The sequence below is a fragment of the Theropithecus gelada genome, chromosome 3 (assembly GCF_003255815.1).
Source record: "Theropithecus gelada isolate Dixy chromosome 3, Tgel_1.0, whole genome shotgun sequence".
NCBI classification, from domain to species: Eukaryota; Metazoa; Chordata; class Mammalia; order Primates; family Cercopithecidae; genus Theropithecus; species Theropithecus gelada.
Genome location: NC_037670.1, coordinates 140,288,127 through 140,306,689, shown reverse-complemented (window position 1 = coordinate 140,306,689; position 18,563 = coordinate 140,288,127). Strand labels below are relative to the sequence as shown.

General features: G+C 34.7%; 1 protein-coding gene across 2 annotated transcripts in view; it reads left to right on the top strand.

Moving 5' to 3' along the window:
* Positions 1-18,563, top strand: part of TFEC (transcription factor EC) — a 201,512-nt gene that overhangs the window by 153,859 nt on the left and 29,090 nt on the right. For both annotated transcript variants that reach the window (XM_025380007.1, XM_025380009.1), the window contains 2 exons: positions 7,479-7,730; positions 18,130-18,216. In XM_025380007.1, the coding sequence (XP_025235792.1) occupies positions 7,479-7,730; positions 18,130-18,216 (339 nt within the window). The remainder of the gene's footprint in view (positions 1-7,478; positions 7,731-18,129; positions 18,217-18,563) is intronic.

The following is an 18,563-nucleotide window of genomic DNA, read 5'->3' as shown; positions in this document are numbered from 1 at the left end:
GGTATTTTGATAGGGATTGCATTGAATCTGTAGATTACTTTAGGTAATATGGACACTTTAACAATATTATTGATTCTTCCAATTCATTAACATGGAATATGAAGAGGACTTTTTTGTGTCCTCTTAAATTTCTTGCATTAATGTTTTACAGTTTACATTGTAGAGATCTTTCACTTCTTTGGTTAATTCCTAGGTATTTTATTTTATTTGTAGCTATTGCAAATGGGATTACTTTCTTGATTTCTTTTCCAGATTGTTCACTGTTGGCATACATTTAAATCAGAAATGCTACTGGTTTTTGTATGTTGATTCTGTATCCTGCAACTTTACTGAATTTATTTATCTGTTCTAATAGTTTTTTTATGTGGAGTCTTTAAATTTTTCCAAATGTAGGATCATTTAATCTGCAAACACAGATAAATTTACTTCTTCCTTTCCAATTTGGATGCCATTTATTTCTTTCTCTTGTTTGATTGCTTTAGCTAGGACTTCCAGTACCATGTTGAATAGTGGTGGTGAAAGTGGGCATCCTTGTTGTGTTCCAGATCTTAGAGGAAAGGATTTCAGTTTTTTCCTGCTCAGTATGATACTATCTCTGGGTCTGTTCTATGTGGCTTTTATTGTATGGAGGTAAGTTGCTTCTATATTAAGTTTTTTGAGGGTTTTTATCTTGAAGTGTTCAATATTATCAAATGCTTTTTTCCATATCAATTGAAATGATCATGTAGTTTTTGTTCTTCATTCTGTTGATATGATGTGTCACATTAATTTGCATATGTTTGACCGTCTTTACAACCTTGGGATAAATCCGTTTTGGTCATGATGAAGTATATTTTTAATGTGTTGTTGAATTTGGTTTGCTAGTATTTTGTTGAGGATTTTTGCATCAATGTTCGTTGGGGATAGTGGCCTGTACTTTTCTTTTTTTGATATATCTTTGTCTGTTTTTGATATCAGAGTAATACTGACCTTGTAGAATGGGTTTAGAAGTTTTCCCTCCTCCTCTATTTTTCAGAAAGTTTGAGCAGTATTGGTATGAATTCTTTAAGTATTTGGTAAAATTAAGCAGTGAAGCCATAGGCTTTTTTTTTTTTTTTTTTGCTGGGAGACTTATAATGGCTTTGATCTTGCTACTTATTATTTGTTCAGATTTTGGATTTCTTCATGGTTCAATCTTGGTACGTTGTGCATGTCTAGGAATTTGTCCATTTCTCCTAGATATTTCAAATGTATTGGCATATACTTGCTCATATCACAGTAGCCCTAATAATCATTTGAATGTCTGTGATATCAGTTGTAATGTTTCCTTTTTCATCGCTCATTTCATTTATTTGTGTCTTCTCTCTTTTTTTCTTAGTTAGCCTGGCTAAAGGTTTGTTGATTTTATCTTTTCAAGAAAACACCTTTTCATTTTGTTGATCTTCTGTATGGTTTCTTTCATTTCAATTTTATTTATTTCTGTTCTGATCTTCTTTTCTTGTACTAATTTGGGGTTTACTTTCTCCTGCTTTTCTATTTCTTTAAGATGCATTGTTAGATTGTTTATTTGAAATGTTTCTGCTTTTCTCATTTAGGTGCTTATACATATGAACTTTCCTCTTAGTACTGCTTTTACTGTATTTCATACATTTTGGTATATTGTGTTTTCATTATCATTTGTTTCAAGAAATTTTTAAATTTCCTTCTTAATTTCTTAATTTACCCACTGGTCATTCAGGAGCATATTTCCATATTTCCATGTGTTTGTATAGTTTCCAGGATTCCTTTTGTTGTTGATTTGTGGTTTTATTTCATTGTGGCCAGAGAAAATACTTGACATGATAACAATATTTAAAAAGTTTTAAAGACTTACGTGAATTTGTAAGACTTGTTATGTGGTCTGTCCTTGAGAATGATCAATATGCTGAGGAGAATGTGTATACTGCAGCCATTGAATGAAATGTTCTGTAAATGTCTATTAGGTTTATTTGGTTTATAGTTCACATTAAGTCTGATATTTCTTTATTGATTTTCTGTGTGGATGATCTGCTCAATGCTGAAAGTAGGGTGTTAAAGTTTCTAGCTGTTATTGCATTGGGGTCTCTCTCTATTTAGCACTAATAATATTTGTTTCATATATCTGGATGCTCCAGTTTTGGGCACATATATATATTTATAATTGTTATATCTTCTTGTTGATTGGCTACATTATCATTACATTATGACCTTTTTGTCCCTTCTTACACCATTTGTCTTGAAATCTACTTTGTCTGATATCAGTATAGTGACTCTTGCTATTTTGGGTTTCCATTTGCATGGAATACATTTTTCAATCCCTTTCTTTTAATTCTATGTGTATCTTTATAACTAATGTGAGTTTCTTGTAGACTACAGATTGTTGCATGTTTTTTTTTAATCCATTCAGCCACTCTATTTTTTTTGATTGGAGAGTTTATTCCATTTACATTCAATTTTATTATTAATAAGGAAGAAATTACTCTTGCCATTTTGTTACTTTTTTCTGCTCTGTTTTCTGTTTCTCTTCCTTCTTTCCTTTATTTCTGTCTTCTTTTTAGAGAAGGTAGTTTTCCCTGGTGGTATGTTTTAATTTCTTGCTTTTTCTTTTTTGTGTATCTGCTGAATGTTTTTTCATTTGAGTTACCATGAGGCTTGCAAATACCAGCTTATAACCCATTATTTTAAACTGATGACAACTTACCACTGATTGCATAAAATTTTTGTTTTTCTCATTTTAGGATCCTTTCTTTATTCTTGACCTTTGGTAGTTTGATTATTAAACGTCTTGAGGTAGCCTTCTTTGGGTTAGATCTATTTGGTGTTTTAGTACCTTCTTGTGCTTGAATATTGATATCTTTCTCTAGGTTTGGGAAGTTCTGTATTATTACCCATTTGAATAAATTTTCTATCCCTGTCTCTTCCTCTACCTCTTCTTTAAGGCCAATCACTTTTAAATTTTCCCTTTGGAGGTTATTTTCTGGATCCTGTAGGCATGCTTAATTCTTTTTTAGTCTTTTTCCTTTTGTCTCGTCTGACCATGTATTTTCAAATATCCTGTCTTCAAGTTCAATAATTCTTTCTTCTGCTTGATGAATTCTGCTGGTAAGAGACTCTGATGTGTTCTTCAGCATTCCTATTGAACTTTTAACCTCCAGAATTTTTGCTTGATTCTTTTTGTTAAATTTACATGATAGTATTCTGAATTGCTTCTCCATTTTGTCTTGAATTTCATTGAGTTTTCTCAAATCTATTTTGAATTCTCTGTCTGAAAGGTCACATATCTCTGTTTCTCCAAGATTTGTTCCTGATGACTTATTTAGTTTATTTGGTGAGGTCATATTTTCCTGTAAGGTTTTTATGCTTGTGGATGTTTGTTGGTGTTTGGGCATTGAAGAGTTAGGTATTCATTTTATTCTTTGCAGTCTGGGCTGGTTTGTACCCGTCCATCTTGGGAAGGCATTCCAGGTATTTAAAAGGACTTGGATGTTGTAATCTAAGTTCTTGGTCACCGCAGTGGTAACTGCATTAGGAGGCAGCTAAAGATTAGTAATGCTGTGGCTCTTGCAGATTCATGCATGTACCACCTTGGTGGTCTTAGATAAGATCCAGAAGAATTCTCTGTGTTGCCTAGCAAGGACTCTGGTACTTTTCTCTTACAGTCTCTCAATCAAATGGAATCCCTCTGTGTGTGCTGAGCTACCTAGATCTTGGGGAGGAGTGACACAAGCACCCCTCTGGCCACCACCAATAGGACTATGCTGTGTCAGAACTGAAGGCAGCACAGCACTGAGTTTTGCCCAAGGCCCATGGTAACCATTGCTTGACTACTGCTTATGTTTCTCTCAAGGCCCTAATGCCCTACCATCAGCAGGTAGTAAAGTCAGCCAGAATTGTGTCCTTACCCTCATGGTGATGAGATCCCCCTCCCCATGCTAGTCCAGAGATGCCAGCTGGGAGCCAGGGCTTGTAGTTGAAAACCTTAGGAATCTACCTGATTCTCTTTTCTACTGCAGCTGAGCTGACACCCAATCCACAAGACAAAGTTCTTCCCACTCTTTCTTTTCCTTTTCACAAGCTACGGACTCTCCCAAAGCTACTACTGCCCCAGGCCTGCAGTGTGTACTATCTGGTTACTCCCAACGTTTACTCAAGACCCAAGGTCTCTTCAGTCAACTTGTGGTGAATGCTGCCAGCTTCAGGACTCTCCGTTTAGTGGTCTTACCTCTGGCCAAAAGAGTGTCCAGCAATGCTGTCTGATAGCTAAGTTCTGGAATTGAGGACTCTAAGAGCTCGCTGGGTGCTCTACCCCAGTGTGGCTAGCTGTTACTTAAGACACAAGACAAAGTTCTCTTTACTCTTCCCTCTCCTTTTCTCGAGCAGAAGGAGTCTCTCCCCAAACCCACCATAGCTGGGAATACGTTGGACCATACCTAAGCCAGCATGTCTCTGAGTCTCACTCAAGGCCCATCACAAGTACTGCCTGGGTAGTACTGCTGATTATTCAGGGCCCATGGTCTAATTAGCATTTTAAAGATCCTGCCATGACTGGATCCTTCCCTTCAAGGAAGTAGGCTCCCTTCTGGCCCAGGATATATCTAGAAATAGTCATGAGCTAGGCTCTGGAATGAGGGCCTTGAGACTGCCTTGTTCCTTATCCTACTGTGGCTGAGCTGGTAGCCACGTTGCAAGACAAAGTCCACAAAGAGATTTTTTTCTGGGGAACAGCATAATCACATTTCATTGAATCTTCCCATGCTACACCAAGTTTTTAGACTCTTCTGCTTAGTCTGCAGATGTTGAACAGATAACATCCAACCCAGGCCACTCTTGCCTGCTAACCTTTTGTAATTCCTCACAGATAATCAATAATTTAGGGAGAATTAGAGTTAGTCCCATACTATATTTCATTCTGACTCTGTATAGAGTGGCCTAAAGAGGAGATGGTGTTCTTGCTTTGAGAAAAGTATTTATGACTTCTTTTGCATGAGTAACATTTGTGACTGTCTCACAACTTCTTGTCTTGTTTCATCTTGATCTTTTCTGTTTGAGATTTTCCTTCCTTTGCCTGCTGTGTAGGACTATCACTCCTTCCAACAGCTGACTTAAAATCACTTTCTCTTTCAATATGTTTTTTAAAGCCACTGCTTTTTAATTTCATTGCATGTATTATGGAGCTTTTGCTTTGCATTGTAAACATTTCAGTTATTTACTCAGGAACCGATTTTATAATGCTTAGGAAGACAGGCTGTGTATTCCACTTCTTTCAGTAGCTGAATGATAATAGGCATGCCATTTACACTCTCTAAATTTTAGTGGCTTCACCTATATAGTGCAATGGGGTTACTAACTAATGGTACCTATCTCCTAAGGTTATAACAAGAATGGAATAAAATAATATATGTAAATTGTTTAGCACAGTGCCTGGTATCTGTTGCTTAATATTATTATCATTATAGTTGTTGTTGCTATAGTTGATACTAATACTGCCCAATAAATTGTAAACTCCTATAACCTTGGGATCACATCTATGACTTCTTTTATATTCTTCATATAACACAAGAGTAAGTGCTTCAGTGAGGCTTTTGGAATGAATGGATGAAAAGTAAAAAATGAATTAGTTAATGCATGTTGTAAATTCTCATTCAACATACTCTTCTTAGAACAGGAGATATTTTCCAGTTGTAGGTATACAATGTTCTTTGGCATTCAGTTGCATAGTGTGAAAGATCATTCATATTTGTGAAACTGAAAGTGTTCTTAATAATGTATTTCATAAAAGTATACAGATTAAAAAGGATTAATTTAGAACAGTAGGATAATCTAAATAGCTACCCTAAAAAAATTACCACCGGCATTTTAATGAAATGTTATTTTACAACTTTAAAGCTCATAGCAATATAATTAGTAATATGTGTAATCTTTATTACCAATCTTAATCTTTTTTATATGACTGAAAAATTATTTTATGGTAGTACAATTAAAATAATGCTAAAAATGTCAGCATAACAGAATTAAACTAAAGTAACTACTACAATATTGTACCCCAAACCAGCTAATTTAAATGCAAAAGACTTTGTAGAGGCTATTTATCTGGGTTAATGCATGTTAAGGGATTTAAGGAGTAGTTTGTGTAACTGAAATAAAAGGAAAAATAAGCACTGTACAGCAATCTTTACTATTGTTTAACATGAGGGAAATATTAAATCAGTTTATATATAGGCCACATGAGGAAAATGTATTAGAAGCCACATCATAGCATAGTAAATATAAAGACTACTGCCAGGCAAAACTACATTCATAGGCTTTTAAATGGCAGATTTGAAATGCTTAAAGTTGTCCTTACAGAAACAATAGTACAATATTAACTATGGTAACTAGACAGAAGGTGTAAAATTTTGAAAGTATGTAGTATATTTTGCAAAAGGGATTTTGACAGACTTGGCAGTTGTTTAGCTGACACATGGCTATCGTTAGATATTTTTCTGAATGCTCCTGTCAATTCATAGTAATGACTATACCACTTTCTCATTATTATAAGGTGAAAATATGAAAGGGTTTAAAAATAAGATTAAAAAAATAAAACTGGGCTCAGGATAGAAATAGGAAAGTACAAGCCGGGCGCCGTGGCTCAAGCCTGTAATCCCAGCTCTCTGGGAGGCTGAGGTGGGCGGATCATGAGGTCAGGAGATCGAGACCATCCTGGCTAACACGGTGAAACCCTGTCTCTACTAAAAATACAAAAAATTACGTGGGCGTGGTGGCGGGCGCCTGTAGTCTCAGCTACTCAGGAGGCTGAGGCAGGAGAATGGCGTAAACCTGGGAGGCGGAGCTTGCAGTGAGCTGAGATTGCGCCACTGCACTCCAGCCTGGGCTACAGAGCGAGACTCCGTCTCAAAAAAAAAAAAAAAAAAAAAAAAAAAAAAAAAAAAAAAGAAATAGGGAAGTACAGAAAAGTAGAAAAAAATCACCTAGATTTTCACTACCCATACAGTTTCACACTTAAATTTTGTACATATATTTCTAGTTCCTGCTCTCTTAAAATTTTTAGTTTTCTTAAGAACAAAGTTTTGATCATATTTCGCAGAATATTTATGTGTAACATAAAGGAATCCAAGTAATACATGTTACATACAAATTACTTAAAATAGTGAATCATCTGTGTTTTCTCTGTGTTATTTTGGGCCCTAATTTTTTAGACCCTCAAAAAATATTGTGGCTTATGTATTTATTCCTAATTTTTAGGGCTACTCATTTAAAAAAAACTGGTTAGCATTTAAAATATTTTATTAAAGTTTAACTTCTTAATAATCATAACCCATTAAAATTGTATGTAACTTATGACAGAAATATGGATGATAGATTTGAGAGAAACTAGATGCCATAGTATAGTGTGTTTATTATCCTAGTGCAATAATGGAAAGGAAAACTCTAATTTCACAGATAATGCTGCACATTGTATTTGTTTGATTTTGATCTTGTAGGTCCCAGCACACCTGGAAAGTTCTTCCAGGCCTCAGCTACAGAAAGCCCAGAGACAGCAAGTAAATTCTTTCATGATCCTTGATCATCAGATCATCAATCCAACTCTTAAATGGTCACAACCTACAGTGCCAAGTGGTGGGCCTCTTGTGCAGCAGGCACACACAACTCTGGACAGTGATGCTGGCCTCTCAGAAAACCCGCTCACCAAGTTACTAACTCTTGGAAAAGAAGATGACAATGCGCAATGGCATGTATGTCTAATGGCTGGTTATAAAAATATATCAGTTTTTGAAAAAATCTCTATAAAGTAATTGAAGTCAACATTTTTACAGTAAACTTTCCAATTGCAAATGTAACAAAATAAATGTGTTTTTAATTAAATTATTCTCTATTTATTAACTATATGCATATAAATTCCTATGCATAATAAAATATAAAAATTCATTTTTAATACGCACTTCAATTATGTATTAATGTGAATTAAAATAGACACTAATAGTGGTATGTGTTTAGAAGATTTAGCTCTAATTGTAAATGTTTTCTGATAAGTTTAGTTGAACTATTTATCAGTAGTTAGATTGTCTTAAATATCCATTACAATAAAACGGGCAGAAATTGCTTAAATAGCAGTAAATTTTTGCTGTAGAAATTGAGTATTAGAATAAGACTAATACTTTTGTTGCGTTTATATTATATGACATTATATCTGGATCTTTTAACTTTCGCTTTTCTATACATTCAATTCTATTTTTAATAAATGCTTGGCTACTCTTTACTAAATAACCGAAATTTAGAAGTTCTCATCATACAAAATAAATGAGTATTTAGCTTCATGGAGTTTATATTTATTGTGATTTGCTTGTAATGAACCTTCAGAAAATATTGACGTGTGAATAGAACTGGGAAACAGTGGTACTAGAAAAAAGGCTTCCTTTAACATTTCAGTCTAAAAAACTACAGTAATAACTGAGCTTTCTTTTCTTTTTTCCATTAGATTTGTTAGGTAAAGCTATGGTCCTATGATCTCCCAGGTTTAATCTCCCAATCTACATTCCTGGTGTTTATTGCCGATTTCAGGTCAATGCTTACCATCTATTAAGCCTGTAGCCTCCAGGCACAAAAGGATAATGCTCAGAATCCCAGTATTTACATTCCAAATGATAGGGAATTTTTTAAACAAATTTTATGTTAATCTGGAAAAGAGAAAAAAATAAGGATCTGGCGTAGATTGTTAATACAAAATAAAACAATAAAAAATGGGACTTTTTGAAATCTAAAACTGAATGTAAGTACCTGCGTGTATATTTGCTCTATCTTTACAGTAGTGGATATATAAAAAAACTTTCCTAAAAAATGAATGTAGAACCAGGTTTTCTATTCAGTCTATGAAGATTGTAAAAATATATATTAGATGAAACAATCTGTTCAGTAAATGTTAGATCTACACACACTACAATTTATCCTACAACTACTTATCCCAAAGTTCATTTTCTTGTGTGAAAGATTGATTTCTAAAGAGAAAAACAAATCTTGAAGGATATGCATATGCCAGTTAATTCTAGGTAAAACCTAGAAGTGATTTTATTATATATTTTATAAAATTTGTACTCTAAAAAATGAGAATGGGTAAGCAACATAGATTCTTCTTTTATTTTTTATTTTATTTATTTATTTATTTTATTTTTATATTTATATTTTTATTTATTTTTATTATTTTATATATTTATTTATTTTTTCTTTTCTGCCTTTTATGGTTTTTTTTATTCTTTAAGCACACATCTTTGCTTTTATACTAAGCTTGTATATATAAATAAAATTCACATGTTTTTAGTGGTCTTCAGGTGCTTTCAATCAAAGAATCTCATGGCTCAGAAGGGTTGAAAGTCCCAACAATTGCTCTGGCATTGGGGCAATGTGAACAAACAATGGCTATAGACAATTTTTTTTTCTATTTTTTAAAACCATCATATTTTAAATTATATATACAAAAGTATCTCCCAACCATTATTAATGTCCATTTAATCCGAGTTTTACTGAGTCTGTAATAGTTTTAATCAGTGTGTGGTCTCTTTGAATTTGGTATGTTTATACATCTTCACATACTGCCATCATTCACAGACTTACTATCTTTGATAGCTAGGATATACCCTGTGCTGTTGCAATAGTCTAATACTTTTACTGGTGCTTGGAGTCTTTGGATATAGTCAGTATAGTACAGTTGTGTGGTTTCAGTCCTTAATTTCTCTCACCCATATGTGTAAAAGTTGTAGAATTGTTTTGATGCTTGAATTTTAACTTTTTAACACGAGGGCAGAGTGGGAGCTCAGAAGATGGTTTCTGTTGCCATCTTTTTTTTTTTTTTTTTTTTTTTTTTTCTCCCAAGCCTTTTCCACCTGTGACATCAGGGAGCAGTTCATCAATTCAAAGAAGACCCCAGAAATCATAGCTATCACAGGATAAGTCTGAGAACAGCTTTAGATTCAGGATTTGGTCATTGGAATTAGGAGTAACTTGAAGACTGAAAATCTTTAAGATGAATTATAAAATCAAAAGAAGCATTTTGTAATATGGGTCTTTCTAAGATGCAATTCAAACTCGTACCAATAGCACATGGACCCTTCTGCACTTAACCCTTGCACCTGGCTCAGACTTATCCTTTAGTATCTCCATAGAGCTTCATGTTTCAGCTCTATTGGTTCACCACTGGTTCTCGTGGTGGCCGGGTTCTCCTTCTTATGCCTTTTCTTTACCCTCTGCTTATTTGATCACGACCATTTGTCTGGATAATTCTAGCTCACCCTTCAAAATTCATTTCAGGTGTTTTGTCTAAGGGCTTTCCCCGGTGATGATGCTCTGTCTGGGTTTAGCACCTTTTATTTGAGTTTTCATAGCAATGCTGATATCATATAGATAACAATTGCACTTTTCATGGCATTCTCACAGCACATGCTACATTTTAATTATGCCTTTTGTGTTTTTCTTATCTTCTAGTCTGTTAATTCCTTGATGAAACTAACATACCTTGTTCACATTTTAATATCTAGCTCCTAGGACAAATTTTTGCCAATTAATAATTAGTGCCTTTTTTGGCTAATTCATAAGTTAATGAATAATGAGTACCCTTATTTCAATAATATTTCTCTACTTGCTCTTTTTGGTACAGTAATACTTTAAGTAATATGGTATAATTTGGGAAGAACCATTAGAAAAGTGAAATCAAGGTATTCTAGAAAATCAGAAGGAAGATAAATTTTTTCAGTGTGAGGTCTCAGGAAATCCTGGAAGAGGTAATACTTGAGTTGGGTGTTGAAAGACATATACATCAACAGCAAAGATGACAGAAGATAATTTTTTTGAGTAGAGAATGCTGTAAGCTAGGGGCAGAGTAGATAAGCATAAGTGGGCTTGAGAGTGATACAATTTGGTGCAAATAAGTGACTGAGGTGAGCAAGGAGGATTAGGGTGGGGTTACAGGACTTAAATGCAGATCTGGGAACTTAGACCATGATTCCAAGGTTGTGGGGGACTGTATCAGTTAGATCTGCATTAGGAACATGCAAGAGAAACCCACTTCCAGTGATTTAACTAAAGGAGAGTTACAAATTTTTCTCCCATAATAATCTTATATTATCTCATATAATCTTATGCAATTATATCTTATAATTATTAACAACCTAGAATATTAACAGTGATATTAACAACAAAAATAAGAGAGTATTCATTTAGTCCTTATTTTATGTCAGGTGGTATTTTAAATTAGTTTAACTTTTTAAACATCACTATGGTTTACTATTATCTCCTTTTTTTTTTTTTTTTTTTTTGAGACAAGTCTCCCTCTGTCACCCAGGCTGGAGTGCAGTGGCACGATCTTGGCTCACTGTAACTTCCATCACCCGGGTTCAAGAGATTGTCGTGCCTCAACCTCCCAAGTAGCTGGGACTACAGGTACATGCCACCACACTCAGCTAATTTTTGTATTTTTAGTAGAGACGGAGTTTTGCCATATTGGCCAGGGTGGGCTTGAACTCCGGACCTCAAGTGATTCACCTGCCTCGGCCTCCCAAAGTGTTGGGATTACAGGCATGAGCCACCATGCCCGGCCCCTATTATCTCCATTTTAAATAGGGCAACTCACATGAAAAGTAGGCCAGAAGTAGGTAGTCAGAGGCTGTTGTAGTTCTCTGTGATGTCAACATAGATCAATTCTTCCTCTATCTTTCTTCTTTACTATGTGACTTTTATCTTAATATGCCTCAAGTGATCACAAGAGGGCTGCTTCACCTCTCAGGTCCTCAAACCAGATGAACAGTAGAGAGAATGCCTCCATGAGGAAAGGAAAACTTTTGCAGAAATTCCGAAGAGACTTGTGCTTATGACTTAGTCAAAAGTGTGTCACAGGGCCACATTTAGCTGATGTGAAGCTGAGAAAAATGCATTTTTTCTTCTGAGCGTATTGTTTCATCAAAAACATTAGTAAGAAAGAAGAAGAAAATTGATATTTACTACACAACTCTCAATGGATCTGCTGTGGGAACCAGTTTCTGAGTACAAAAGTATCATAATCAAAGCAATGTTTCAGAAACATTTAAATGGCAGTTGAGAGGGAAAGATTTGAGGTTAAGGTTCATGCTACATGAAGAGATGACGGAATATTACACTGCAATTTAATTATAGCCTGAATCAGGAAAATTGGTGGTAGAGAGAATGCAAGAAATGAACTCGGGTAATATTGATGCGTCTCAGTGTCATATTGTATACGTAAAGTGAAGGTGGAAGATGAGTTTGGTGCAATTTTGAGATTTTTGAGCCTTTACAGGATGAATAACATAGATGAAGGGACTGTTAAGAGAAGTATGGTAGTCAGAGGGAGTGTAGAGTTTGGCATGAAAGTGATGATGAGTTAACTTAGAGGACAACCAGGAGAAGAGGTTCAAAGGACAAATGAAAATAAAAGATCTATTTCTCAGGAAAGAACTTAGAATGGTCAGTAAAATTATTATTATTATTATTTTTTTTTTGAGACGGAGTCTCGCTCTGTCTCCCAGGCTGGAGTGCAGGGGCCGGATCTCAGCTCTGCCTCCCGGGTTCACGCCATTCTCCGGCCTCGGCCTCCCGAGTAGCTGGGACTACAGGCGCCCGCCACCTCGCCCGGCTAGTTTTTTGTATTTCTTAGTAGAGACGGGGTTTCACCATGTTAGCCAGGATGATCTCGATCTCCTGACCTCGTGATCCACCCGTCTCGGCCTCCCAAAGTGCTGGGATTACAGGCTTGAGCCACCGCGCCCGGCCAGTAAGATTTCATTTGTTTCTTCATTCAGACAGCTGTCATTGCCACATGCTCAGGGAACAAACTGCACATCCTATATAATGTATACCATATAGGAGCTTCAGGTTGAGGGCAAGAGAAAAAAAATAACAAATAATTATAATATTATGTAAAAAGATTTAGAGGAAATGACTAGTAGGGCATTTAGCCAGATGGGATAGCATGAGTGCAGAATAGAGATGGGAAACAGTGTGAAATGAATAGAAAAGAAGGCAGATGGTGATAGAAGATGACATCAAAGAAGTAAGTAATCAGCAAATTGCAGAGAGGCTAGTACTCCATGTTAAACAGTATTAAGTCACTGTAGGGTTGAAACTTGGGAGCTAGGGTGACATAATCAGATTGGACTCTAGATCACTTTGTCAACTATATAGAGGGAGAAGTCTGGAGTCAGGGATAGGGAGCAGCTGGGAGTCTATTTCTATTTTGCAGTGCGAGAAAGTAAGACTCTCCCTTAAAACATGTTGAACTGTGGTATCAGTGAGATTATCACGTGGAGATGTTGGTGACAGCTAGATATCCAAATCTGCTGGACTGGAGGAAGAGATTTGAGAGTTGTTAGCATATGGGTGGTCTTTGAAATCTTGAATGAGAAATAAATCCCCTTGAGAACCTGAATACAGTGAGGAGAGATGATAGCTAAAGATACTCTTCTGAAGATGACCAACATTTAAGGGATGGTCAGAAGAGAAGGTCCATAAAAGTAAAGTAAAAAGATAACTGGGAGAGTGCGATGTCATTGATGCCAAAGAGGGAATTAAAGAAGGAGGGAGTGATTCACACACCCAAGTATAGCAGATGAGTCTAGTAAAATAAGAACTGATCAATATCTGTTGAACTTGGCTATGAGTCAATAAAAATAACAAAAGGAATGTCAGTAGGATGGTGAGCAGAAGCCATTCTACTTGAATTCAGAGTTAATGGAAGGTGGAGAGATTGACCACCTGGGATGTTTGGGACAGCAGGACAGAAAGGTAACAGGGCAAAGGCATAAAAGGTCATAAAATAAAAATTGTTCAGGTCATCTGCCAGTGTTTAGATTGGAAAACAAAGGCTGCATTTGATGAGTAAGGTCATGGATTTTAAGATTTCAGAAATGAAGCAGTTTAGATGATGACAAGACCCAAGGCATGGCTTTAAGTATAGGTGAAGAGAAGTCTAAATTTAGGTTTATGTGCTGAACTATCAGATTTAGAGAGTGCTGAGTTAAAATATTCAACTACAAGTGTTGATTTACTTTTCCATAGAATTCTGACAGTTGTGTATATTTTTAGGTGCATTTGTGTTCATGATTACTTGGTATTATTTTTCCTTCAGATTTTAACCTTGAATTTTATATTGCTTAATATGAATACCACTACTGTGGATTTCCTTTTGGTTATATTTACGATACTTTTTTTAACCTTGTTTCAGCTTTTTCTGTTGTTTTAAGTGTGTCTCTTATAGACAAAATATTACAAAACCTTTTAAAAATCCAATTCAAGAGAGAGTTTCTCAATCAGTATGTTAACTCATTTACATTCTTGTACTTACTTCACTATTAGGATTTAACAGTTATAATTTCTTATGTTTTAAGTTACTATACTTCATGTTCCTTTGCCGTCTTTTTTTCTATCTTCCATTGGTCAATTTTTATCTTCTTTTCTGTTTGTTACTCCTAATATTTTGAGTCATCATTATGATTTTTTCTACATCTATATCCTTGTTTAACATTGTATATGCCATACTCTTAAGCAAAAATCTACCTTAGTATGGTCTCATTTCCTTGTTGTCACCTACCATTCTGTATGGATATTTATAGAATTTATGTATGTACAGAATTCATGTATATATACATACTTACCTATAGAAATACATATATAATTATTGCGCATGTATGTCTCTTTCTACATATATATAGAGTTACTTAGATCACAAAAATTTTACTGTCCTTTACTCATTCTTTTATTTTGTATCAATTTCATGTTTTTATTTATCTTCTGACTGGAGTACTCCTTAAACTGTTTTTAAAAGGTATTTTTGCCTTAAACTTTCTGAGTTTTTATATCCAAAAAGAATTTAATTACATCCACATACTTAAAAGATACTTTGTAGGCTATAAATGTGTAGGTTCAAAGTTCTTTACCTATAATATTACTAGTATTATCTCATTTTCTTTTGCACTCAGTATTGTTAACAAGTTTTATTCTTGTTCTTCTGTTAATCTTTATTTTTACATATCTGAAAGCATATAAATGTTTTCCTTTGTCCTTGAATCTTATACTTTTTATGCCTATTATCTCCATTTTTACTTTTGTCAAGCAATTTGCCCTGTCTTTGTAATCTTATGATCTTAATTTATTATTTTGAGGATGCCTACTTGTGGGTTTGTAATTCTCATTTCGTCTGATCTATTAATTCCATTTCATCTGATACAAAATGGTGTGTTTGTTGTCGCTTTAACATAACAAATGGATTCCTAGGTTTTTAATTATGGAGATACTTAGAAGTTGTGAAGGTTTTAGACTGGATTTTAGATTTTAACATTCATGAAGATAATGGTAAAACCAAAATGAGGGGAAAAAGTAGTCATGTAGGTAGATGACAGAAATGAGGGATGGTAATGTTAAAGGCAAAGGCACAACCTCCAAAGGAGGATGTTTCACATGTAACAAAGAAAAGTTTCTTTCTGGAATAAGGGAAACCTAAGCATGCTTTATAGTCAAAATGAAAAATTAAACAGACTGCGTCATTTATGACGTAAACTTCCAGAGAGAAAATAGATGAATGACTTATATGTAATTTTTACTGAATCCACTCCTAGTATCCAAATGAAAAGCACTCCCCATAAATTATGTTTAGCAGTCTTCTTTCCTCAAGTCTTCTTCACATCTGTTCAGTACAAGGTTTTTTCCCATTTAGTGACAGAATATGAGTAAAATATCACAAAATAAAAATTCAGTTTTAATAACAATCAAGAATCGACTTAAAGAATTTCAGAGACTGGACTGAACAAAAGAAACAAAATATGCACCTGTGTTAACCTAGCTTCTTTAAAGATCTCTTTGTGCACAAGAATTTAACATCTGACCATGAGTAGAGCTACACCCTCCCCTGTAGTACCCATGAACCCCATGTGGCTATTTGAATTTAAAGTTAGTTCAAATTCAATAACTTATTTATTTGTATTTATTTTTATTTTTTTGGAGATGGGGTCTCACTCTGTCGCCCAGGCTGGAGTGCAGTGGTGCAATCTCTGCTCACTATAGACTATGTCTCCCGGGTTCAAGTGATTCTCCTACCTCAGCCCCCGCAAGTAGCTGGGACTACAGGCACGCACCACCATCTGCCTGTCTAATTTTTGTATTTTTCAGCAGAGACAGAGTTTCGTCATGTTGGCCGGGCTAGTCTAGAACTCCTGACCTCAAGTGATCCGCATGCCTCAGCATCCCAAAGTGCTGGGATTGCAGGTGTAAGCCACTGCACCTGGCCAAATTCAGTAACATTTTATAAAATTAAATGAAATTAAAATTTCAGTTTCTCAGTTATGCTAGCCACATTTCATGTGTTTAGTAGTCATATGTGGATATGTGGTTAGTTATTACTATTAATACATTTGTCATTTCAGATATAGGACATTTCCATCATTGCAGAAATTTCTATTGGTTACCGTCGGCCTTGAGGATTCTGTGATGTTAGTTTCTTGCATACTCCACTTCATCTCTAACTGCTCTTGCCCTTGCACACTCTATTCCCATTAGTGCTTATTCTTTCTCAAACATGTTAAACTTGTTCCTACCTTAGGTCTTTCTTATTCCTTTCCCAAGGATCACCCTTCCCCATGTTAATCTTATCTCTGTTCAAATGTCAGTAAATCTTCTCTGATTCTCTTTATAAAATAACAACCATTTTCATCAAGCTGTATCCTATTCCTGCTTTAATTTCTTCAGCCTGCTATTTGTTATTAAGCTGTTTACGGGTCTGTTTCCCTAAGAATTTGAGCTGCATAAGAGTAAAAATTTCCTGTTACTGGTTATGGTAGCTTCAGTTCTAACCACAAGATCTCACAGTAAACATTGCTTAATTAATATTTGTTAAGATGTGAATAGTGTTCCATATTTTTTGGACTATCCTAGTAGAATTCTCTGAACACTTAATTCTCTTACATTCCCAGATATCTTGCTTTGAAGATAACATCAATAGAATTATAAGGTATTTTTCCATATCTATCAGAGTGTACTCCTGATCGTATCTGCATATATCATGGGAAATTCACAGTACTATAGTTATATAAATAAAACTTTCACAATATCTTTGGGTTTATATCACACTTAAAAATTTCACGAAATGGAATATGAATGGAAGCAAAGCGAGCTAGAGCTAGAGCAGAGAGAGAGAGATAAAGAGAGAGAGAAGCAACCATTTTTTAAAATGTATAAACTTTAAAAATCTCCTTCAGCTAAAGTACAGAAGGGAAGGAAAGTTTCTATTTTAGAGAAGAATTGAAAAAGGAAATAGAAAGCCAATGAAATTTGGACTATAGAGCCACATTTCTAGGATGTCAGTCCTTCCTCCACCACTCACTCACTATATAATCTGGGACAAATTATTAAATTTTTTTTTCTCTCAGTTTCCTTTTCTGTATAGCAGAGTACTCATTTCATAGGGATATTATAAGTATTAAATGAATTATGTATGCAAAGCACTTAGAAGCATGCCTGGTACATCTCATGCACTATAAAAGTGATTTTTATTGTTACTATTTAAAATGTTCAGAATTATTGTTGTTTTTGTTATTGCTATTGCTATTATCTATTATTATTGGTCTTTAGAGAAGGTAGGATGAAATGTTTCCATCTATTCTATATCTACAGGAATGTACTGGCTAATATTTAACCATGAATACTTAGATATCCATGTGCAAGATGCAATCAGAACATTTTAAAAGAAAAATAAAGTTTGTACATAGTAATCTCTGTACATATTAACTATAGGGACCCTGTCTGCCTTGAGATATTTCATGATAACCACTCTATTTATGTAGATACTGATTTCCAAGAGACTAGTCCAGGGTGCTTTGCCAAGTTGTCACCTGTCAGCCTTTGGACACAAATGCAAGAAAAAGCAACAGACCAAAGATTGTCAGGGTTCCCGCATTTTCAATGCTAAAGTAATGTGTTTATATATATATATAATATTGAGGTTTTATATATATGTATATATAACCTCAATTTAAATTGTCTAAAAAACTTTTAAAGATTGCTAGGATTTTTCTCTCTGATTTCAGACTGAAGCACAACTTTTAACATTATGTACAATATTCTAAATGTATTATATTTTGCTAGATGGAGGACGTTATTGAGGATATAATCGGTATGGAATCAAGTTTTAAAGAGGAAGGAGCAGACTCTCCTCTGCTAATGCAAAGAACAGTAAGTGCTTTCAGACCCAAGAAAGTCGTTGAAACTGAAATGAATACACTCTGATAATAAAAAAGTTTGATTAGCAAATGGTGTTTTTTTCTGCACTTTTTAAACAGACAAGATAAAAGATGAATACTAGAAAATATTTATTGGTGCAGAAAAAAAAGGTTATCTAATGGTTGAAGAAGAATATAGTGCTTGTGCTAATCTCTCTCTCTGTCTCTGTATCTATCTATCTAATCCTATATACATGCATCTAACTATATATCTAATTTGCTAGCATTTTCTGTGAGGAATTTAATCTTTAGATTTTCTATTTTTAAGCACAGCATGTAGTCAAACACCCTTATAAGGTC